The sequence below is a fragment of the Saccopteryx bilineata genome, chromosome 6 (genome assembly GCF_036850765.1).
Source record: "Saccopteryx bilineata isolate mSacBil1 chromosome 6, mSacBil1_pri_phased_curated, whole genome shotgun sequence".
Lineage (NCBI taxonomy): Eukaryota > Metazoa > Chordata > Mammalia > Chiroptera > Emballonuridae > Saccopteryx > Saccopteryx bilineata.
The window spans coordinates 195,405,934-195,430,572 of record NC_089495.1 but is presented as its reverse complement, the minus strand read 5'-3'; the positions used below and the strand labels follow the sequence as shown (position 1 = coordinate 195,430,572).

Sequence of the window (24,639 nt, the reverse complement as noted above, 5' to 3'; positions counted from 1 at the left end):
AGGCCGTGCACACAGAGCCCTGGGCGCGGTGCCTACAGCGGCCAGGGATCAGAAAGCATCAGGTGTTCACTAGCCTGCTCCACAGTCAAGTTTGAACGCCCCCTTGGTATCTACAGGTCTCTGTGCTGGGATAGAGCGGTGAAGGGACTCGTGTGGCCCAGAGAGGCTGGAGAGGCAGACATTCACCAACGGGTTGTCACTGTGACATAGGTAGGTCACTCTCACCTCCCAGGTGTGGCGGGAACCTTGACTTTGAAGCTCCCGGGGAGCAGAACCTGAATCTAATTTATCTCTGTGACCTTGGCTCCTCAGTCACCGCCTGGATGCTCAGCTGCAAACATTTCTGTAACAATCATTTCATTGTTACAACAATACTAATGATACAACAATGGTTCTGTATTATCACCATTTCCATTTTTCAGATGGGGAAACTGAGGAACAGAAAAGTTAAGCAGATTTCCCAGGGTTTTATAGCCAGTGGGGGCGCAGTCAGGATTTGAACCCGGGTTGCCTGGCTCCAGACTCCAGTTGATTCATGCCCCCCCCCCGAGTGGATGCCACTTCCCAGGGGTATCCAGAACGGGCTTGGTCCCCTGGCTCAGGGAGCCCCAGGGCTGGCACGAAGACCTTGCCCACCTCAGTGCCCCAACCTCTGGACTCCTCATCTTTCTACTCCCCAGGTGGGCTGTGGAGGAAAACAAGGGCCCAGCTGCAGCCTCTGATGTCCCCTGCCAAGCTGGCATTCGGAGGCCCGGGGGTGCCTCAGGGGATCCCAGCCCAGCAGCTGGGCCGACTCCAGGGCCAGCGTTTCCGTAAACACCCAGTGAGCCAGCCTTTCGTGGTGAGTCCACGGGCTGCTGGCCCCAAGGGCAGAGGTTTGGCTGACCCTATGCGGTTTCCTCTAACACGGCCATTTCTACCCCCTCTGCCTGGTTGGGCTTCCGGTAATAAAGGGTCTGCTCTGGGGCCGGTGGGGCTGGTGAGATGGGGCTCTGGGACCTCCCTGTCCCACTTACCTCCACTTGGGCTTCTCAAAGCTGGTGTAGAAGCCCCTCACTGCAGCCTGGACAGCCCACATGGCCACTGGGTCTGAGGGTAAACTGGCTCTAAGGGGACAGGCTCAGGCGCTGAGCCCAGAGGGAGGGTGTGGCTGGAACGCAGCCTGCTGCTCCTTTCTGAGAGGTTGCAGGGCGGCAGGGGGTGGGGTGGGGGGACAAAAAACTGGAGCCAGAGCCAGATAGTTTGGAGATGGAAGGGGATGTCTCAGCTGTGGCCATCACCCCCTTCTCACCCAGAGATAGTGGTGACAAGGTGCCATGGGGGGTACTGAAGAAATGCCAATCGTGGTGAGGGCACCATCTCCTGAATATATCTTGGCCCTAGCCGTTTAATTCTCATAATCAGCCCACTTGGGAACAGAGGCCCAGAGAGGTAAGGTAACTTGTCCCAGGTCACACAGTGAGTGACAGAGCCAGGATGGGACTGAGTCTCTCCCTTCGCACTGAACCACTTCTGTCTTACTGTCTGAGTCCCAGACAGCAGGAGCTGGAAGGTGTTTGCAGGCCATTGCCTAAGAGCTAATATAGCGCAGTGGGGAAGAGCAGTGATTCAGGGGCCAGCTCAGATGCGTGGGTTCAAATCCCAGCTCTGCCTCCTCTTGGTCATGTGGCTTTAGGCAAGCTATTTCATTTCTCGGTGCCTCAATTTCCCCGTCTGTGAAACGAGGACAATAACAATACAACACTAGAGGGTTGCTGTGAGGACCGAGTGAACACGTGGCTCATGGTAAGGCCTCCGCGAACACTAGTTGCTTCTAGTCTCTCGCCAGCCGTCCCCTGCGGAGCTGGGGAGACACAGGCCCAGAGATGGAGGCCAAGCCCACTGACTCTTGTGTGGGGCAGAGCATAGCTCTAGCCCATGCCTCCTATGGGGCCACTGAGAAGCTGTGGTGTGTCTGAGCGGAGGGGAGTCACTGGACGCACAGCCGCCTCTGGAGGAAGGGAGGGTCTGCAGAGGTCAAAGCCCAGGAGAGGAGAGCAGTGAGTCAACGCGCTGCGTGACCTCGGGCCAGGCCCTTCCCCTCCGGGTCTCAGTGTCTCCTCCCGAGGGGGGAGGGCGTTTGGACTCTTGGACTCAGGGTGGCTCCTGAGGACCCCAGGGTGGGGGAGGGCAAGAGCCCCCTACACTCTGCCTCATCCTGAACAGTTTTCCTTGGGCCTTTTTAAATATTAGTTTCGTACGGGATTTTATTCCTAACAAGGGTCTGCTGGCGAAGGGTGGGGGCGTGAGAGCTGTGGCCAGCAAGGAGCATGAACGGGGCTCCCCTCCTCCTACCTGGGGACCTCGGGCCGAGCTGATGACCGGCTGGTGACTCACTCCCTTCTCAGCACTTCCTGCCATCCATGACTGGGAGTCCCATGGGGACAGCCTCTCAGCTGGGTCTCCTGACCAGTGTACACCCCCCTCCCCCCCAGCACACATAGGGGCTGGGAACAATTACCTCTCTCCTCGGGCCGGGCCAGATGTTCACGTGGGCATTGGCTTTGCTGACTACATGTGACTCCGGCTCCCTCAGAACTGGAAGGGTCTCAAGAAGCCACACAGGTCAACCCTGTCATGTCACAGCAGGGGAACTGAGCCCCAAGAGGTAAGGGGGAGACTCCCCCAAGGCCACTCAGGGGGAGAAGGAAGGAGGAACCTGGAATACTGAAGCCTGGCCCAGCGCTTTGCTACATCTCCAGATAGTCCCTGGAGGTCCCTCCCGAGGCTTCTGTCCCTATTCCCACCCTCGGTTACAAATGTCCTCCCCAACTAACCCCGCCAGGCTCGCAGCCTCATCGCACGGCCTCCTGCCTGGCTCTGCAGGCTTCACTCAGCTCCTCACAGCTCCCGGCAGCTCCCGCTCCCCCGCTGGCCTCACGTCTTTGTTCTCTGGTCCCTGTTTTAAGTGATTTTTCTCTTGGACGACTCCTACTCTTGCTTTATGACTCAACTCAGATGTCACCTCCTCCAACAAGACTTCCAAAGCCACCTTTCCCACCTCCCGGGCTGGGTTAGGTCCTCTCTCTCGTCGCCCTCAGTACCTGGTACTTGCTGCTAACAGTGCTTGTCTCTGTCTTTCCCTCTAGTCTCTGAGCTCCTTGTGGGCAGAGACCTTATTTTTGATTCTTTATTTAATAGAATCCATGGCCCACTATATTCAGTGTTTGTTGAATGAATGAATGGATATACAGATAGATGGATAGATGGCTGGCTGGCTGGCTGGCTGCATGGATGGATGGATGGATGGATGGATGGATGGATAAACACATGGATCAGTGGATGGACAGGTGGATTAACAGACAAATGGATGGATGGGTCAGACAGATAATGGCATCTGTAGGGACTCAGACAGTAACTTGACATGCTGACTGATGGAGGGGCTCCTGGCTGGGGAGGCAGTCACCTAACCTGGTACTGTATTTGCCTCCTCCATGGGATATCTGGCCACGAGCACAGCCATCTCTGCCCAGTTGCCTGGGTCCTCTTGACCAACTGATTTCAACTGACTGAGGTCTCCTGAACTCAGGTAATTAGTCAGACATCTACAGGAGCCACCTCTGCCTCTGACATTCTAGAACTCTGTGACTCTGAGCGCCCTCCCTCCATACTCCCCTCTGGGTCAGAACTGCCTCACCGGAGATGCTTCCAGGTATAGAAACGTAGATTCCTAGAGCCAATAGGCCCTAGAAAGTATGGCATTCACCCCTCTTCCATTTGCAGATGAGGAAACTGAGGCCAAGCAAGGCCATAGAACTTGCCTAAGAATGCAGTAAAGCTGGCATTAGACCTTGGGTCCTCCAATTCATTCTCATTCATTCATTCATGCAACAAATATGTATCTAGCACCTAATGTATGCCAGGTTCAGTGCCTTTTTCCTGGCACACTAGGTCTGTAAGTAAACCCTCACATCAATTCCGAAGCCTCTCCCTTGCCCCATTATGACTTCCTCCAGCTCCCCAGTAGGCTTATCTAAGCCTCACCAGCTGCACCCTTGGCACAGTCCCCGTGCCAACCCCCTTACCCAGAAAATGAGGACAACATTCTTGCTGGGAACTCCCAGCTCACACTGGCATGTGCAGCTGTGTACAGAGCTGGTCACACGCATGCGCCGAGAGCGCCACACTTCACCCTCTCTCTGTGGGGACTGTGTTGGTTTCTGCACACAGAACCAGCTCAGGCTGAAGCCACATGTTAAACTGTTCAAGTCCCACCACTGACCTGAGGTGGGGAAGGGGAAGCTCATCATGGCACCTGGGATTGCAGGGCCGAGAGCTGACCTCTGAACTTCTACCCAGACTGGGGGAGATGTGGAAGAAGAGGCCATAGACGGGTGCCTGGGGTCAGGTCAGATGAACAGACAGCAGGTAGCAATCACACCGCCCCACATCAGCCCCTCCCAACATGGCCCTAGGCTGGGCAGAGTGGAGGCTGCAAGTCTTGGAGAGATGGAGCTTTATGTTAAGGAGCAGGAGCCCAGACAGGGGCCAGTCGTGGCTATTTGCTGGGCCCCGTCTATGGACCTTCCTGATGGAGAAGACCTCACTGAAGACGTGGAACAACTCAGTAGGGCAAGGACCAAAAGGAGGTTCAGCTGCTCATAAGGGAACACCTTCCGAGAACAGATCAGGGAACTAAAGAAGAATGAGGAGGAGCCACAGAACCAGAGCTGGTTAGGATGAAATGAACATGAAACAGACTCCTCATAAGGCTGATCGTAACTCAAGAGAAATGACGGAATAAAATAAAATACAGAGTAAAAGAAGAAGAAGGACATGGACTTCACAGGAAGTAAAAGTAATTTAAAAACTATTGCGAACAGTTACACACTTATAAATTTGAAAACTTAGGGAAAATGGATAAATTTTATAGAAAGCTATAAAATGTGAAAAGGTTAGCCCAGGAAGAAATAGAGAATATAAATAGGTCAATCAGTATTATTGAAATAGAGAATATAAAAAGGTCAATCAGGATTATTAAAACAGAAGTGGTAGTCAAGCCCTCTCATCCCTTGATATCATCATACTTAGACCAGGTGAGTTCTGCTGAAATTTAAGAAACAGTTAATGCCTATCCTATACAAGTAGCTTTAAAAAAAATGAAGCCATCCTATCTTATTTTCTGAGGCAAGTGTCATTTGATTAAAAAACCTGGATAAGACCTGACCAGGTGGTGGTGCAGTGGATAGAGCATCGGACTGGGATGCGGAGGACCCAGGTTCGAGACCCCGAGATCACCAGCTTGAGCACGGGTTCATCTGGTTTGAGCTAAAAGCTCACCAGCTTGAGCAAAGGGTTACTCAGTCTGCTGTAACCCCCCGCCCTCTGGTCAAGGCACATCTGAGAAAACAATCAATGAACAAGACAATATAAAGAAAATTATAAACCTGTTTTACTTATGAACATAGGATGGCAAAATACTAAAAAATATTAGCCAACTGAACAGTGTGTTACAGTACCGAAAAATTTATCTCAGGAATGCATCAACATCAGAAGATTCTAATGTAACCCAATGAACAGACTGAAATAGGAAATTGTCATTTAGTCATTCAACCAATATTGATTGAGCTCCAACCATGAACTCATCCTGTGCCCCAGGCATCACTCTTAAGGGGGCACTCACTTTCAGGATCTTGCAAGTGCAAGGTTGGCGCCTGAGAGGGAGAGCTCCTTACATTTTGTTCCCTGGGCGACCCTCTTGCCCCTCCCTACGGCTAGTACTGTAAGTCCGGGCGGGAGCCAGGATTTGAAGCCCAGACCTTTTGACTATGAGCCTGAGTTTGTTTCCAGCAATGCAAAGGGCACACATGCTCATTCTGGAGTCTTATTTGGGGGGGCATAGCAGCAGCCAAAAGATCAATGGGTTCCCTGGATTGCCACATCCCTCTGGTGCCAAACTTGGCTGTACCACGGGCAAGCAGTCAGCAAAGTGGCAGTTCCGGCCGCAGTCCTTGGGCACTTTGAACTGTGTATGAAAGGCTCATCACTTGTATGTTCATGGCCAGAGGGCCTCGGTGCCAGCGCGTGCTTCCTGAATTGACTGGGTTGCAGGGCCTCCGCTGTTCACACATGCCCATCCTCAGTGACTAGAGAGGACAAATCCCACGCAAAAATCCATGCTTGCCCTGGCTGGTTGGCTCAGCGGTAGAGCATCGGCCTGGCGTGCGGGGGACCGGGTTCGATTCCCAGCCAGGGCACATAGGAGAAGCGCCCAGTTGCTTCTCTACCCCCCCCTCCTCTTTCCTCTCTGTCTCTCTCTTTCCCTCCCGCAGCCAAGGCTCCATTGGAGCAAAGATGGCCCAGGCGCTGGGGATAGCTCCTTGGCCTCTGCCCCAGGCGCTAGAGTGGCTCTGGTCACAACAGAGCAACGCCCCGGAGGGGCAGAGCATCGCCCCCTGGTGGGCGTGCTGGGTGGATCCCGGTCTGGCGCATGCGGGAGTCTGTCTCCCCCGTTTCCAGCTTTAGAAAAATACAAAAAAAAAAAAAATCCGTGCTTGACTCAGAGCAGCCCCTCCAGGCGGCGGCAACACTTCCACTCATCTCCTGTCACCTCCCTGGGCAGCTGCCCCCCTCACCTCCTCACCATCAGGGGAGTGTTTCCTGTGACTGATGTTGATGTTACCCTTCCTCGTGCCCCTCACCGCCTCCTCATACCTCCTTTCTCTCCCGTCTCCTTTCTCTCCTCAGAGAAAGAAGAAACTGATGGTGTCATGGGTGAACAAGTCAAAACTTATCAAATTGTACACTTTTAAGATGTGCAGTTGACTATATGCTGACCATACCTCAATAAACCTGTTAAAACAGGAAAAACACAAAAACAATGACTGTTGAGTGAGGGGGTGAAGAAGAAGACACAGGTTTTTTCAATCCTGTTGTCTTATGTGACTGCTTGGCGTTCTGACTGGTGTTTAAAATTTAAAACATTGAAACCGTATGAGCTGTGAAGGATAATGATCATGTTATGTTAAGTGCAGATTTTAGTTCACACATGAAGTTTTTTTTTTATCTGATGATTATTACTGAAAATCATTTTGTTGTATAAAGAAGAGGGTGTTCAAAAATTATCCACTCGGGGTATAAAATACCCTAGGCATGCCTCTGATATAAAACAAGGATTTATCCATCAATCATTAGACAATCAATTAGTCATTCTATCTCTCCTTCCCTGCAAGTCTAGACACCCCACCTCTACCCCTAGCCACTTCCTCCAACCATAAATAATCAAATTCTGCATTTTTATCTTCATGCTGTGAACTCTGAGAAAAAAAGATACCTACTAAGAAGGGTTCCTGGTGGCTTACTGGGCTCAAATTTTTTAAAAAAACCAAAGCCTAGCAGCCATGTTCTGCACAGAGGGCTTTCAGGCACATTGCACATGTCAGAGAAGCCTTGCTGAACTGCCTGCCTACAGTGTTTCTGCCATCTGACCAGTGCTTCTAAAGGCTTCCTGGAATCCCATTTCAACCACTAGCACCAGGGGTCCCCAAACTTTTTACACAGGGGCCAGTTCACTGTCCCTCAGACCGTTGGAGGGCCGGACTATAAAAAAAAACTATGAACAAATCCCTATGCACACTGCACATATCTTATTTTAAAGTAAAAAAACAAAACGGGAACAAATACAATATTTAAAATAAAGAACAAGTAAATTTAAATCAACAAACTGACCAGTATTTCAATGGGAACTATGGGCCTGCTTTTGGCTAATGAGATGGTCAATGTCCAGTTCCATATTTGTCACTGCTAGCCGTAACAAGCGATATGACGCGCTTCCGGAGCTGTGACGCGAGCGTCCGGCGTTACCAGAAGTAGTACTGTACCTGAGCAATGCCGTGCTTTGCAGTGCCGCTGCCACATACAGTACTCCAGGAGCACAGGACACGGGTGCATCCTGTGCTCCTCTCACTGACCACCAATGAAAGAGGTGCCCCTTCTGGAATTGCGGTGGGGGTTGGATAAATGGCCTCAAGGAGCCACATGCAGGCCCACAGGCAGGACCCCTGCACTAGGGCTGAGGCTTTCCCCATCCAGCTGGAGCTGTGCAGCCCCAACCAATCAAAAAGGCTTACTTCTGACCAATCAGCATGGTGCCTTTTGGACCAATCAAACTGTGAGAATTTGGATTCCTCATTTGCATAAGAACAGATCAATCAGGGACCTGGGGCAGGGGCTCCTGTCTATATAAGCCAACTCCCCTGTGGCTCTGAGTGCACTGTTCCTTTCCATGAAAGACGGAAGGCTGAATCACTGATGATGTCTCACCAGAGCAGATCAGCACAGAGTGCAGACAGACCATGGAACAGAGCAGAACTGTGTAGCCAGAGAGAGGCTGCTTGGCCTCAGGGCTGCCTCACAGCTGTGCTGTTTTCACAGTTGTTCTGTAGCAAAATTGAGCTGTTTTGCACTGAGTACACTTTCCTTCATTCCTGCACCCCAAATTGGGGATTCCTGTTGGCATTGAATTGGCACCAGTGATCATCAGTTGACATCCTCTATCCCCCTCATCTTCTTCCCCTAAGATGGCAACCGGAGGGGTGTCTCCCTGCTGCTGAAAGTCCCTCAATCTGACACCTGGATCAAGTCCCTCTCCCCCTTCCACCAGCCGCCCATTTTGGAACCCTCTGCTCTCTGGCTCCCTCCCTTTGAGGTTCGGGGTACTGGTGGAGAGTATGGGGGCCAAAGGCTTCTCCAGCCACCCCTTGCCATCACCTCTGTTATCTTTGCAAAGTCTACAGTTGAAGCTCATTCTTCACATCCACCCCAGGGCTGGAATGTTGTAGATGTCCCCCAAACACTAGTGGCTTGAATTTGGGTGTCCTACTCCCCACGTACAATACCACTGCCCTCCTCACAGTCAGCCCTGGTGACCCCAGGGATCTTAGGGTCCTAAAACAGCCAATGCTATCATGCCCGTTCCCACCTCTAGGTGTATGTGCGTGCTGTTTCCTCTGCCTGGAACATTCTGCCCTCTCTGACTCCATCTTTCCTTGGCTCTCTGGGAAGGCGCCTCCTTCAGAAAGCTGTCCCTCACCCTCAGTCTCAACCAGGACCCCTCCTTGGTGTGCCCAGAAATTCCACCTGTTTTCTCACTGTCGTCTCCGACTCTGGGCTTTGACCCAATGGCCGTACTGTGTATCCAGTCCCTCAGAGATAGCGGGAGGGCATAAAATGGATTCAGTCCTTCCAGATCTGATGGTGGTGCCCAGCAAGTGCCAGCACGCAATAGGTCCAGCCTGTGTGGGCTCATCTGCTGCGGCCGCCTGCCAGCGCCCAGCAAGCAAGCTCTGGGGAGGCCCCTTGTTGCCAAAAAGCAAACAGGCCGCCAGGGAAGTTTTGCTGTGGGTCACACCCACCTCTGGGTGGCTGCCAGTCCTCCTGCCAGAAACCGCAGGTCCTCCAAAGCTGCCCAGAGACCGGGCCACAGGGCTTAGGAGGACTTGGGTCAGCTCTGCTAAGGGGGTGTCTGCCCAGCACTTCCTGGATCCACAGCCCCCCAGGGTCGGGCAGGGGGTCTGGGCAGGGCTGCCGCAGCTACAGCTGAGGCATGGGAAGGCCCTTTTGGGCTGGGAGGAGCTACAGAGGCCCCTGCCAGCCTTTCACAGGCTCTTGGTGCTGACACTGGCTCTGGCTTTCACACACACACTCACACATACACACACAAACACACACACACACACACTGGCAGACACCCCCTTGGTGGCCTCCACAGTCTCACCTTCAGGTAAATGGGCTCATCAGCGGGAGGCTGAGGATGGGGAGAGGAGCAAGGAATGCAAAGACCAGTGTGTGTGTGTGTGTGTGTGTGTGTGTGTGTGTGTGTGTGTGTGTTTGCGTGTGTGTGAGCCTGGGAGTGACCTCATAGCCTCCGGAACATAAAGACTTACAGGTCCTGCCTCCCAGGCTCAAAGCTGGCTCCGTGGGGGACACAGTGACATGAGAGGCACACTACAGACCCACCTCCTGGCCTTCTCCTTCCTCTGCCTCCTCTCAAAGGTAAGGGGGACGCTGGGGCCCTGAAACATCGCTGGCTTCCTTGGTATGGTGGGGGAGGTACGAAATCACCGCCGAGGACCCCTGGAAGGGGCCCTGCAGGGACCGTGTTGGGCTAGGGAGGTTCCCTCCTTGGTGCCCAGACAGCTGCCTCTGGCCCGCTCTGTGTGTGACCTCAAGCAAGTCCCTTCTCTCTGAGCCTCAGCTGCCCCTCGGTTGAATGGGCACGATATTCCTGAGGTCTTTGTGAAGATCATTTTTGATAATTCATCTAAAGTGCTTAGCACAGGATCTGGCACATGGCGAAAGTTCAAAGGAGAACTTGCATGCATCTTACCAACCCCACCACCCTCTACAGAGCGGAAGGAGGTGTCCTCCTCACAAGGTGGACTCTGACCTGCTTTGCCTCACAATGAGCCAGGGTTTGAATGGATGCCGGTGTCTAACTCATTGGAAAGTTCATACCGCAAGGGCATTAATACTGTTGGGCCCTTAGGCAGTGAGTGACCTGCTAACCCTGGCTAGATGGGACAGAGAGACATCTTCATGGAATAATGACCTTCTCTTATGGGACAATTTCCAAAGAGCTTGTGGAATGGCTACCTTGTCTAACATACCCAACAAGGCTCAGAGAGGGTAAGCAAGTTGCCCAAAGCCACACAGTAAAGAAACATCAGAGCAATAGAGGAGGTAGAGCAGACATAAGTCCTGGGCGTGTGGGGATAGGCTAGAGACTTCAGTTTGTGCCTCTCCACCCCAGCCTAGGCCATGGCCACAGTTGCTGGACTCTGTCATCCCCTCAGCAAATGCTGAGTTCTCCATCCAATGGGGACGCCCCCCCCCCAAGCCATAATCTCACTGTATTTTCATGCTCCTTTGAGGGGCTTGGGCAGGAGTTTCTCCCTTCAGATCTCAAGCCTTGGTGCAGGGTAGGGTGAGAAGCCTGCGGGTACCCCAATCCTACTGTTTGTTCTGCCAAAGGGGTGGGCAACACACATGCCAGGGTGGGTGGCTGGGGGAGTTGGAACAGGGGACTTAGGGTTTGGGGTCCAGGATTAAATGAAAGGCCAAAATGAAGACATCCTTGACTTCCTGTGCACCCCTTCATTCTTCCCGGGGCCCCGGGAGCCGGGCAGCATCCTACCTAGAACACAGGGACTTTGTCATTGTGAACATGGAAAGCCACCACAATCCTCAGAGAGAGAATGCCGTGTCCTCCAGGCCGGTGGGCTCCTGGGCTCAGGGCTATGGACAGAGGTTGGGGGCAGAGATTTGGAAACAAGCAGAGCCACGTTAACTGAGAACTGGCTCTGGCCTTACTTAATCCCTGTCACTACCCCAAGATAGCTGGTCTCCATTCCATGTTACTGAGGAGGAAACAACTCCTTCCCCAGTTAAGTGAAGTGCTCAAGGCCTCACAGCAAGCCAGTGGTATTACTTAGATTTCAACATTGCCCAGGAGATGCCATGTCCAGGGCTCTCACCACAGACCCTTGCCCCCTGGTGAGCACAGCAGGGGTCTGGGAAACCAGGGGGGAATGGGGCCACTTGAACAGAGGGATGGGGTGGTTAGGATGGAGGTGGAGATAGGAAAACCAGAGAGGGCATATCTCTCCTTGGCTATGCTGGAACACCCTCCCCAACTTCTCATTAGTCCTCTTGAACACATGGGTAAACTGAGGCAAAGGCTAAGCTGGCATCAGAGATCCCAGAGAACAAGAGGCGGGCATGGCAATGAAGAGCCGAGGCCTTGGGTTCCAATCCTGGTTTTACCTCTTCCTGGAGAGAAACATTGCCTTGGGCTTCCATTTCCTCATCTTTAAAATGGGCATAATGACAGCACCTCACATTGGAGGGTAAAATTAGACAACATATTAAAGGGCTCAGTACACGGCACGCCCATGGTGTGCCGTGAATATTAGCCATATTCATTGATCTCATTAGTAACCTCTCCAGAGTATCCAGCCCCTGCCAAGCTTGCCTGGTAGAAAGAGGACGAAGTGGGAAGCCAGGTACAAAACGAAGGCTCATGTCCACCGCCTGCTTTCAGGTGGGAGGGACCTGAGAGCCAGTTCTGGGCAGGGTTCCCCACTTCCCACTAGCCAAGGAAGATGAGCCTCCTGTTCGGCAAGGGACCCAAAATTCCAGCCAGCCTATTGCCTCTCAGGTCAATTCCATGTTAATCTGCATTTATTAAAAGGCAGATTTCGCCCTGGCCGGTTGGCTCAGTGGTAGAGCATCGGCCTGGCATGCAGGAGTTCCAGGTTCGATTCCCGGCCAGGGCACACAGGAGAAGCACCCATCTGCTTCTCCACCCATCCCCCTCTCCTTCCTCTCTGTCTCTCTCTTCCCCTCCCGCAGCCAAGGCTCCATTGGAGCAAAGTTGGCCTGGGCGCTGAGGATGGCCTCTGTGGCCTCTGCCTCAGGCGCTAGAATGGCTCTGGTTGCAACAGAGCAACACCTCAGATGGGCAGAGTGTCTCCCCCTGGTGGGCGTGCCAGGTGGATCCTGATCGGGCGCATGCAGGAGTCTGTCTGACTGCCTCCCTGTTTCCAACTTCAGAAAAATACAAAAAAAAAAAAAAAAAAAGAAAAGAAAAGGCAGATTTCAATTCATAAAGAAGCACCCGCGAGGCTGCATATCTAATAAGCTTCCTGGTGAGGTTTCTGTGACTGGTCTAGACCACACTGAGGGGCGAGAATAGGCCAGGCCACCTTGTCTAGAATCTCTTCAGTATCACCTAGTCCCCTGCCTGAAATTCCTGCAAACGTTGGCACTTATTCCTCGTGAGGCCCAGGGCACCCAGCTGCACCACCAGCTTCCATCACCAGTGCCATTTTAGATGGGAGCCCGGTGAGCGCTTCCTGCTCTGAGACCCCACCGGAAGCTGGTCAGCCTGATTGGGGCGCCCCCTCGTGGCTAGGGTGGGAACTGCAAGCCACTGATAGAATGTTTGCAGAGTAGAGGTGGGACAAGATGGGAACCGGGTCATTGCCTGCTTTGGGGCCACACAGGGGCCCCATATGAGGGCATTGATTTCATCTTCCTAAACTGTAGTCTTCTCTTCGCTAGATAAAAAGTCCAGTCCCCCAAGGATCCTACTAAAAAGTTCAGTCTTCCATGGGTGTGGCCACTGGGAATAACTTGAATTATGTCTCCCTCTTGGTCCCCACCTTCAACTGGACATGCGGGGAGCCTATGGCATCTGGTTTCTGGTTTGGTTGTTTCTCTGTCCTGAGTGGGGAGGGGCAGAGAGGACACTGCCCCCGGGGTGTGGGACCCAGGCTCAGACTTTCCCCTATGACAGGAAGAGTCAACCCCCCACCCTGGGATGCTGGGTCCTCAGCGAAGAGGCAGGTCCCAGCTCTGCAGCTGACACACTGCAACTCTGGGCAAGTCCCCTTCCCTTCTCTGACGCTCAGGTGTCCCTCTGTACATGGTAGGGGAAAGGGTTAGAGAAGCCCCTGCACAACCTGTTAAACATTCAGATCCCAGGGCCCCGCCCCGAAGTTCTGACCCAGTAAGTCCCGGAGGAGGCCTAGGGGCTGGTGTCTTACCAAGTTTCCTGGTTCGTTGCTGCTCGTCCAGCAACATATTCCGGTTTGGCTTCCAGATCAAAAACCCCCATGATACTGTTGGATTTATTCAGCCCTTAAGACAAGTATCTACAGTCTGCCTGCTGGAAAATGTACAGGACCCTGTGGTTTTGAAGCTTCATGTGGCAGCTTTTGCCTTCTGTAAGCTCCGGAAGGGCAGGGCCTAAGCCCTTTACTGTACGTAATTCACCATGATGACCGTCACGGCCAAACACACGGAGCCTCGGCTGCATGCCAGGCCTGTGCTAAGGGTTTAAGATGCACCGTTTCATGTGCTCCCCCCCACAATCCTGAGTTAGATTGCCCCCTTTTCACAAGTGAGCATGCAGAGGCTCAGAGGGTTTAGGTGCCTTGCCCAAGGCCACTCAGCTAATAACCGGCAGAGTTAGGACCGGAACGCTAGTCCGGAGTCCATGCTCGCAACCACAGTGAGTACCATGGGACTGCCAGGGTTCAAGGCCAGGTCTGTGTCTTTCTGGGGCCAGGGTGTGGATCCCACACTTCCCAGCCTGGCAGAGAGGTAGCTAATTGGGAGGGTCTCACTGCCCACCTTCAACAACCATGGCTGAGTGAAGGCTCTGTCTTTGCAGGTGTGTGCCCAGCTGTGCCCAACACCATGTGCCTGCCCCTGGCCGCCACCCCAATGCCCACTGGGGGTGCCCCTGGTGCTGGACGGCTGCAACTGCTGCCGGGTATGTGCACGGCGGCTCGGGGAACCCTGCGACCATCTCCACGTCTGTGACCCCAGCCAGGGCCTGGTCTGTCAGCTCGGGGCGGGCCCTGGTGGCCGGGGGGCCGTGTGCCTCTGTAAGCAGGTTTGCGGGACCGATGGAGTGTGTGGTTGGAGGGGAGGGGCGTCAAGGCCATGGTGTCCTCAAAGGGAAGCCCTTCTCTCGCTCCCCGTTAATCTCATCTCGGGTACACCATCCATTCCAGCCTAGGCCCACCCCCTGCTTCTCCCCTCTCTATTTCACGACAGTGCCACTGCCTGAGCAGCCTCCCCCATTCCTACCTGTCCAAATCATAGCCAACTTGCAATGCCAAATGCAACACCTCCTCCCCTGAGAAGCCGTTGCAGATTCTTCTAACCAGAAATCCTCACCCCCTTCTCAGGGCCCTCACAATACTTTCGGGGAAATAAAAGTGCAGTCCCTTATTTAGGGCATAATATATGGCCAGGCACTGTGCTTAGCACTTACTACATAAATCACATAACCCTCACAATAATCCTCTGAGGTAAGAACTTTTAGGCCCATTTTATAGATGACAAGACTGAGGTGCATAGATATTAACTGACAAGCTTAATATCACACAGTTTGGGACCTGATCCAACAGGCTCTAAAGGTCTTCCCCCTGGATCTAGAGAAAATATTTTTTTAATTTTTTTTAAGACTTTATTCATTTTAGAGAGAGAGAGAGAGAGAGAGAGAGAGAAGGGGGGAGGAGCAGGAAGCATCAACTCCCATATGTGCCTTGACCAGGCAAGCCCAGGGTTTCGAACCAGTGATCTCAGTATTCTAGGTCGCCGCTTTATCCACTGTGCCACCACAGGTCAGGTCCCAGTTTGAACTGAGTCTGCATTTCCCAGTGACCCTGAGCATCCTACATCTTCCATCATTCTTCTAGGCCTTGGGCCCCTGGCACTTTCGACTAGGTTCTCAGCTTTATATTTGGGACCAGATAATTCTTGCTGTGGGGGCTGTCCTGTGCTTGGTAGGATATTTAGCAGTGTCTCTGGTCTCTACCCACTAGATGCCTATGGCACCCAAATTATGACAATCTGTCTTCAGACATTGCTGAGTGTGCCCTGGGGAGGGGCGCATAATCATCTCCAATGATGAAACACTGCTTTAGAAAAGTAGAAAGAACCAAGAGACTGTTTCTTTTTTCTTTTCTTTCTTTCCTTCCTTCCTCTCCCCCTCTTTCTTTCTAATAATAAGCCTTGTAGAGCAATAGACCTCTTTCATCTATTACATGTCAAACTTTTATAAAAACAAGAACAGGAGACAGAGGCCCATGAAGCACTGACAGGGAGTCCATTTATAGGAACAACCCTGTTAACAAGCAGAACAACCAAACTTAGAGACAGAAAGTTATCCTTTAGGCAAGTCTTGTTACATCCCTTATTTGATTAGAGGCTTATAAGAAGAAGAAAGGGGACATTTGTTAGATAAACTCATAAATGATTGCTAATAAAAATGCACCTAAAGAAAGAAATGAGACAAGACACACTTAGATCATAAGGCTGATATTTAGATTAGCATCGGCACGGGTAAGGCATTGGCAGAGTTTATGCACTGACACTGCATAGCACTCAGCAGACGCCAGGTGCTAAGAGTTTCACAAACATCACCTCATCTAATCTCATGGCAACCATGTGAGGCAGGCACTGATGCTATCCTTATTTTATAAATGGAAAAAGGAGGCACAGAGAGGTTAAGCTTCTTGGCCAAAGTCACACAGCTCATAAGTAGCTGAGCTTGGACTTGAACACAGGAAGCTGGCTATACTTAGTTTCCATTGCTCTAAAGCCTGACACTCAGCATATGCTTGGTACCTAGTGACTGCTAGAGCCAAAAACTTCATTAAGGGACCTTTAAAATTCCATCTTGATTCAGATTCAAATACCTGGGGGCCAAAAATTTACTTGGTCCTTGCCCCTTCCTGCAACGCCCAGCCCTGGTCATGCAACATGGTGGGTACTCATGATTGTTTCATGATTTGAAATGAATTTGGAGGCTGGGAGCTGGTGAATCCCACAGGCGGGCCAGAGCCAGCTAAGACTTCCCAGGGGCTGAACTGGGTCTTGGCTCTGAGGGGTCCCCCAATCCCCTGAGCTCCCTCACCCCAAACGTGCAGCTTCCACAGCCCAGCGGAGGGTAGCTTCAGCCTTCCTCTGGCTCAGTTACAAATTTTGGAGTCCTTCTTGATATCTATTTTTTTACATCCCACACATTAGCCAGCAGCAAATTCTTCGCAAGACTCTGGGACCTGACACTTCTCTGTCCCTCCACGGCTACCACCCTGGTCTGAGCCCCGTCATCCCGTGCCTGGATCTGGCAGTAGTTCCATAAGTCTCCCTGCTTCTGTCCTGGTCTATTCTCAACATAGTAGCCCAAAGGCCCCTCTTAATACATAAGTCAGATCACATCCCTCCTCTGCCTGAAAGCCTCTAACAGCTTCGTATTTCCTCGGAGTAAAAAGCAAAGTCTTCTTTTTTTTTTTTTTTTTTTACAGAGGCAGAGATAGACAGGGACAGACAGACAGGAACGGAGAGAGATGAGAAGCATCAATCGTCAGTTTCTTGTTGCGCGTTGCGACTTCTTAGTTGTTCATTGATTGCTTTCTCACATGTGCCTTGACTGTGGGCCTTCAGCAGACCGAGTAAACCCCCTGCTGGAGCCAGCAACCTTGGGTCCAAGCTGGTGAGCTCTTTGCTCAAGCCAGATGAGCCCGTGCTCAAGCTGGTGAGCTCGGGGTCTCAAACCTGGGTCCTTCCGCATCCCAGTCCGACGCTCTATCCACTGCGCCACCACCTGGTCAGGCAGCAAAGTCCTCTTAATGACCCACAAGGCCCCACAGGGTCCTGATCCTGTTAGCTCTCTTATCTAATTCCCTCTCTCCCTGCTGTTCTCTGCTCCAGCTACACTGGCCTCTTTGCTGCTCCTTAAATATCCCAGACATATTCCCAACCTCAGGGCCTTTGCACTGGCTATTCCCTGTACTGTGTTCTTTTCCCCAAATGATAAGTTCCCTCACCTTCTTCACATATTTGCTCAAACATCACCTCCTCAGTGAGGCCTTCCCTGATCACCACATTTAAAAAATTACCACCCTGCCCTCCTTTATTTTTCCAGCACTAATCTGATATCATAAACTCTACATACTTGTTTATTGTGTTTATTTCCACTAGAGCAAAAGCTCCAATGAGGGCAAGATTTTGCCTGTTTTAGTTGTTGCTGTATCACAAGTGCCTGGAATAGTGCCGGGTGCATAGTAGGCACTCAATAAATAATCATTGAATGAATGAATGAGTGCATGAATGATTAATAACAATTGTTCTAGAAGGGCTAGCAGTATTAGGCATTATTTATTGAGCATGTACTGTGAGCAAGCCCTTTACGCTCATGACTTCATTTTAACTTTAGTTATGAGGTAGGTCTTATTATTATTCCTATTTTGCAGATGAGGAAACGGAGGCTCTGAGAGGTTAAATCACCTGCTTAAGATCACACAGCACGGAAATAACTAAAGACAAACTCCCCTACCTCCCAAAACAAAAACTTGTGTTGTTCCTTCTCCTGCAAGGGACTTTTAGAGGGAAGACGGATGCAGAAATCACGAGATGACAAACCCGTGGCCTGAAATTAGTTGGGGAAGGTTGTTGGACACGGGGGCACTGGAGAGGGTATGAGAACGGGAATGGGGTTTGGGCAGCAGTATGTGTGCATGGATGGATGGGGCACCCAAGTGCGAGTGAGTTTGGGGGCAGCTCTTGCTGATTGGGACCACGTACACGGTGCACCAGGGCTGGGGAGTGGCTGCCCACGCGTCATTCCTCCACCACCTTCCCAGCCAGCTCTGAGCTGGAGGACCCAGGAGAGGCTCCAGGAAACCTTGCTAAAATTATCACCCCTCCAGCGGACTTTCCTAAACAGTCCCTCTGTTTACCAGGCCATCTCAGCAACCAAGAGGCCCAGGGCTGCGGCACCAGGGCTGGAGACTGGGATGAAGGTGCAACTGCCCCTGCAGTTTCTGGGACACCAGTAGCTACATGGTCCAGGCTGAAAGGTTGGGACTTCGAGCCAAAGGGCTGTGGCCAGGAAGGAGCAAGGACAGAGAGCTGACACTGGTCCTGTGCCCCCAGAGGAATAAACATCACTCATGCCCATTTATTGAGCATCTGCTATGTTCCAGACTTGGGGCAAAATGCTTGAAGTGCACTAGCTCATTTAACCCACCAGTGGCGGCCCTGTGCACAGGGTACCATGGCTCAGAGAGGTGAAGTAACTTGTCTCAGGGCCCTCAGCTTGCAAGTGGGGAACTGGCATTTGAACCCAAGTCTATATGGTTCCAAAATTCCTGCGTGTGTACGGGCCTCTTTGAGGTTTTTCTCTTTTGACCTGGAAAAACCTGCTTGCCAACAAGTCCTTTCTTCCAGACCCAGCTGAACTGCCACCCACGCCTCCAGGAAGCTCTCCTGATTGCGCCATTCTTTGAACTTCCCGAGCAGCTCACAGGCACCTCTCCAGGGCAATTTATTATATCTTGGGGATGATGACTTTCACATCTGTCTCCCTCTCTGGCCCCTGAGTCTGTCCAGACAAGGACTGTGTCTTAGTCCTTCCTGGCCAGGAACAGGGTAGGGTGTTTGGCACATAGAAGGGACACAATACATATCTCTGGAACTATAGGAGTCAGAACTATTTTATCAGTGTCTCTGATGTGCTGGGCCCTGTGCCAGGCATTCATTCAAAGGGCATGAATGTGTCCCATTCATGCTGTGAACCAGCACGGGAAATGCCAGGGTGAACATTCTCAGCCCCAGACTTCAAGCACGTCTAGCAGAGGAAGTGGTAATAACACCCATATTGTGAGGGATCCATTCAAAGTGTGTTTCCTGAGCACCTACTATACGCCTCGCACTGTGCTGGGTAATATGCACAAATTATCTCATGCAACTGAAGGTAGATTACTGTTCTCATCATTGCTGTAGTTAAGGTGACTCAGAGAAGTTAAGTAGCCTACCTGAAGTCACAGGGCCAGCAAGTTAAGCCCTGACCTCCAGTGATGACAAGCAGATGGACCATGAAAATGTGTTGTATGAAATTTCACTGTGTATATCATAGTTACTCATTATTAATGTCATAACTATGCTAATAGCAACAACAGATCGGCTAGGATTTGTTAACTTCTCCTTTATGTCGTATTCATTACATACAGCATCCAGGCTTCCCCAAACTACGGGCCCGCGGGCCACATGCGGCCCCCTGAGGCCATTTATCCGGCCCCCCACCACACTTCCAGAAGGGGCACCTCTTTCATTGGTGGTCAGTGAGAGGAGCACTGTATGTGGCGGCCCTTCAATGGTCTGAGGGACAGTGAACTGGTCCCCTGTGTAAAAAGTTTGGGGACCCCTGGTACCACAGCCCCATGAAATACAGGGTGAGACAAAAGTAGGTTTACAGTTATGAGCATGCAAAAGATTTTGTTCTTGTATTATTATGTATTAATTATTGTATTATTTGTATGGTAACTGTAAGCCTACTTTTGCCCACCCCTGTAAGTACCTTTATGGCCAGTTTTTCAAGAGAGGGAACTGAAGCAGGAAGTGAAATCACTTGGCCGAGGTCCACAGCTAATAAAGGGCTCAAACCCGGTCAGTCTTCTTGCAGACCCTGTGCCAGGATGCACTGGTCACGCCATCTTCCTGCAGGTGCCAGGGCAGGCAGGCCATGGGGGGCGGTGCAGATCATGGGTCTGGAGCCCCTTGGCAGTGCTCAGAACGTTAAGGGCGCTGCCGCCCCAGTGGGCTCCGGGCCAGCTCTGCACAGAACCATGTGGAGGATGCGGCCAGCACAGCGTTGACCAGGAAAAGGTGGGGATCACCAATGGAGGTCCTCTTTGTCCTCCGCAGGGGGAGAGGATGACGGGAGCTGTGAGGTGAATGGCCGTCTGTACCGGGATGGGGAGATCTTCCAGCCCCACTGCAGGATCCGCTGTCGCTGTGAGGATGGCGGCTTCACCTGTGTGCCGCTGTGCAGTGAGGATGTCCGTCTGCCCAGCTGGGACTGCCCCTATCCCAAAAGGGTGGAGATTCCGGGCAGGTGCTGCCCTGAGTGGGTGTGCGACCAAGCAGGGTGGCTGGGGGTCCAGCCCTTCCCAGCCCAAGGTGAGTGCAGGGGGTACCCAGGCCATGGGGCAGGGCCGCCTGGAGGGGCGGGGCGGGGCCTGAGGTGTTGGAACACTTGGACCCATCAAGGCCAAGGTTTACTGACAGCAGCAGGGAGGGGGCAGTGACTGAGGAGACATATAGGAAAGTGGAGTAGAGAGTCACCGACCTATTTAAAACTGACATAACCAGAAACAGTGGCAGAAGTATGTCATTTTAAATCATAAATAAATAAAAGTAAAAACTGGTGGCAGAGTGGAGAAGGGAAAGGAGAATTAGAATGCTTGAACCAAATTCTCAATTTCATAGTAAAGTATACTATTATAATATGTATTATTACAATACTTGTAATAATATTGATACATATTAATAACATTTATATAATATAACAAGTATATTATCATATATATAATATTAATATACTGTTATTATTTGGGCTTATCAAAAGAGGAACCCAATACTGAATGTAGCCAGGGGGTTGGCTCTGGGACATGGGCCCAGAGGTGGGCAGGGGTGGAGGAAGACAGTTACCGCCTGCTAAGAAATCTCCAGTTTTAGAGAGTTTGTTGTTATGGTGAGGGTTTTTAAAAATTGTTATTATATGAATGTGATTTTTTTTAAAGGAAACTGAAAGGCAGGTATTGGTTCCATAGATGATAGCACCACAGGAGAGGCAGTAGAGCGTGGTGGGTTCAGCATGAAGTCTGCCCGCGTTCTAAGCCCAGTTCTCCCTAGCTGTGTGACTCCGAGAACGTTGCTTAACTTCTCTGTGCCTCAAGTCCTTCAACTGTAACGTAAGAGCACCCACCTCACAGAGTTGTTGTAAGGACTGGATGAGTTAATACAGGTAAAGCCCAGCCCACAGCACTCCATTGGCAGTAAGTAGCTGTTGTTATCACATCTGTTTAAATCCATAGGAGAATGCCATGAGTCCACCTTATGTATAAAAAGCAGGCTGGGACACTGTGTGTGCAATTATATCTCCATTATGTGTGTGCACATATATGTATCATACGTGCTGCACACGTGTGCATATAACACAGGGCTCCTCAACCTGGGCACTACTGACGTTTGGGCCGCATAATGGATGTTTAGCAGCATCCCTGGTCTCTACCCACTAGATCCCAGTAGCAACCTCCCCTGGTAGTGACAACCAAAAATTCTCCAGACATTGCCCGGTGACCCCTGGAGGACAAAATCATCCTTGGCTGAGAACCACTCTTATGAAGGGCCGGAAGGAAGGACACCAAAACATCAGCAGAGAGACTAAGACTTGGGGAGGAGGAAAAGGCAGACCCTGGGGAACCCGCCAGTTTGTTCCAGGCAGAGCCTTGGAGTCACTAGCCTCCCTGTCGCCAAGACACAGCAGCACCGCGCACAAGCTCTGACCTCCTTGTAAAAAGAGAAACTCACCGATGACCGGGGAACGGTCACGTTCAGCACCATCAGAGTTGCCCAGTAACCATCGTGTACAAGTAGCAGGTGCTGTGCTAAGTACTTCAGCTCCACTATTGTATTCAATCCTAACGATCGACCATTAGGAAATTTACAAAGGAAGAAACTGAGGTCCAGAGAGGTTAAGCAACGTGACCAAGACTGCACCACAACCCAGCAGGTTGTTTTGGCTGCCAAGTCCTGACCTCACAGCACTGACCCTTCTTTCTTCCCTCCAGGACTCCAGTCTTCTGGTCTTGTTGCTCCTCCAGCTGCTGGGGTCCCCTGCCCAGAATGGAGCACAGCCTGGGGCCCCTGCTCAACCTCCTGTGGGCTAGGCGTGACCACCCGGGTGTCCAACCAGAACCGCTTCTGCCGACTAGAGACCCAGCGCCGCCTGTGCCTGCCTGGGCCCTGCCCACCCGCCAGTGGCCGCTACCCACTGAACAGTGCCTTTTAGAGTCAGGCCCAGGCAGTCTCGGCTACAGGCAACAACCCAGCTCAGGTTCCCCGTGCGGGCCCTGGAGGACGACAAGAGTGGTCACAAGGTCTGTCTGGATCGTGAGATGGGGCAGGGATGCATGCATTAGTCCCGTTTCCTCTAACTCCCAGCCTGGGGGCGCTGGACAGGTTTCTAGGGCCTTCTGGTCCATTCCCAGCCTCCACACACAGCCTTTATCAAACACACACGCGGACTAGCTTTCTGGGAGGTAGGACAATCATCTCTCCTCAACCATCAGGCTCAGGCAGGTCCTGGGCTGGGCTGGCTATTTCTCTGGGGGTGTGGCGAAGAGGGTCCCAGGTCTTCTGAACCTCCTGCACCCTTTCCTGTGATGCTGTAAAACGTCCCTGAACGTGTGCCACGCGTGAACTCGCATGTCAGGCTTGTGCTGAGAAAAAGCCCTCCCCATCTTGGGCAGAATTCCGGGGCTGAATGCTTCAGAAAAATCGCAAGAGGGAATCATTTCTTGCAGCGAGTCAGAAAACGGGGCCTTGAATGGGTTCATTCAACTCAGCTTGTATTTGTAATAATTACCCCTTCTGAGCACCTGCGACGTGCTGGACGCTGAGCTGGACACTTTGTACAGATCAGTGCTTTGCAATATTTTGGACTCGAGAAAAGCAGGGGAGTCTGTCCCCTGGGGACCAGGGAACAAGGTCTGAAATAAGCCAACCTGAGTGTGAAGTTCTGTTGTTTAAAAAAAAAAACTTATCTATAAATTTATGTCCTCCTCTGTGATCTACTGTGTTTGTGAAAAACTGTTTCCTTCAGGATTCAACCAGGAAATTAGAAAACACACAGTTAAATGCACAGGTCTTAAGCGTGTGGTTTAATGAGTCTTTACAATATACACACCTATGTAACCTGCACCTCAATCAAGGTATAAAACATTGCCATCATCTCAGACAGTTTCCCCCACCCCCTTCCTACTCATCCCCTCCGTTCCCTGAAGATAACTGTTGATCGGAGTTCTGTCACCATAGATGAGTATTGCTTGTTCTTGAACTTCCTATAGATAGAATCACACAGTAGGTAGGTACTCTTTAATGAATGGTTGCTTTTGCTCAATTCTAGCCCTGGGGCCAAGGAGCCCAGGGAGGGCTGCCTGCTGGGAACAGGAGCCTCTGAGGAGATGAAGCCATGTAGACCTTACAAAAAGTAGATGGAGATGGGGAGACAGCCCCCAGCTTCAGCTCTCTCCTGTTCTCCAATTTCCAGTGGGGCCTCCCATCGGTCAAACCTACTGGGGATGGAGCCTGAGAATGCAGAGCCTGGCTGTGGGGAGGGAGAGCCAGAGAGCCAGGGGGAGTCCAGCCCACAAGGTTGTAAATGACCCGCCCGCTCGGGTTCCGCCTCCTCTGGGAACCCCAGTTTGAGAACCACAGCCAGCAGGTTCGGGCCACTTCATCTTCACAAAATGGAACTAACTCTAGCTCACAGATGAGGAAACAGTAGAAAAGTGGCCTGGTTAAAAGCTGGTCTGCTCCTGGGGTGGGATTTTCATCCAAGGTTTATGGTCTCTCATGGGCTGAGAGTTCCGGTGGACCTGGCGCTGCACAGGTGAACTCAGAACACAGAACCAGTTCAAATTCTGACAAAATCCCGAGAAATGAGAGCAGAGAGTGAGGGTAGGACAATGAACTTGTATCGGAGGATTTCTACAGAGCCCTCTCTGCTGAGCGCTTCAACCACAGAATTGCATGTTGCCCTTGGGACACCCCTAAGGGAAAGTGCTATTGATATTCTCATTTCAGAGATGGGTAAACTAAGGCTCGGAGTGATTAATGAGTTGCCCAGGATTGTGGTGCTGGACGCTGGGCCAGGGTGACTACAGACCCTAACCTCACCATTGAGCCGCTGTGAGAGGAACCGTGAAGAGTGGTCTGGGCCAGCCTGCCCAGTCCTGGCACTGCTGTGTCCTAGTGTGAACTCAGGCAGGGTACTTAAGTTCTTTGTGCCTCAGTTTCCTCTCCTCTAAAATGGGATAATGGCACTACTCAATACAGAGGGTTGTAGAGAATATTATGGGAATTAAGTAAACATTTTAACTATTATCTTGAACTGACTTCTTGGGGCTTTAGTTTTTCATCTGTAAAATGGGCATAAATAATAGTGCCCACCCTCCAGGATCAATCGCAAGATGAAAATCACAAGAAGGATGAGTATCTACCACGTAGGAGTATTGC

At 51.5% G+C, this 24,639-nt stretch overlaps 1 protein-coding gene across 3 annotated transcripts; it reads left to right on the top strand.

The window, feature by feature from the left end:
- The first annotated feature begins 84 nt into the window (after window positions 1-84).
- Window positions 85-23,317, top strand: CCN5 (cellular communication network factor 5). Of its 3 annotated transcripts, none has more exons than XM_066235140.1 (5): window positions 85-210; window positions 9,940-10,032; window positions 14,216-14,432; window positions 20,263-20,517; window positions 22,191-23,317. In XM_066235140.1, exons 2-5 carry the CDS (start codon window positions 9,973-9,975, stop codon window positions 22,409-22,411), a joined length of 753 nt encoding a protein of 250 aa, XP_066091237.1. In that variant the 5' UTR covers window positions 85-210; window positions 9,940-9,972; the 3' UTR covers window positions 22,412-23,317. The 3 variants fall into 3 exon arrangements, with proteins under 3 accessions (XP_066091237.1, XP_066091238.1, XP_066091236.1); XM_066235141.1 differs by lacking the exon at window positions 85-210 and adding an exon at window positions 9,662-9,760; XM_066235139.1 differs by lacking the exon at window positions 85-210 and adding an exon at window positions 9,685-9,760 and having other exon boundaries at window positions 9,918-10,032.
- Window positions 23,318-24,639: the final 1,322 nt, after the last annotated feature.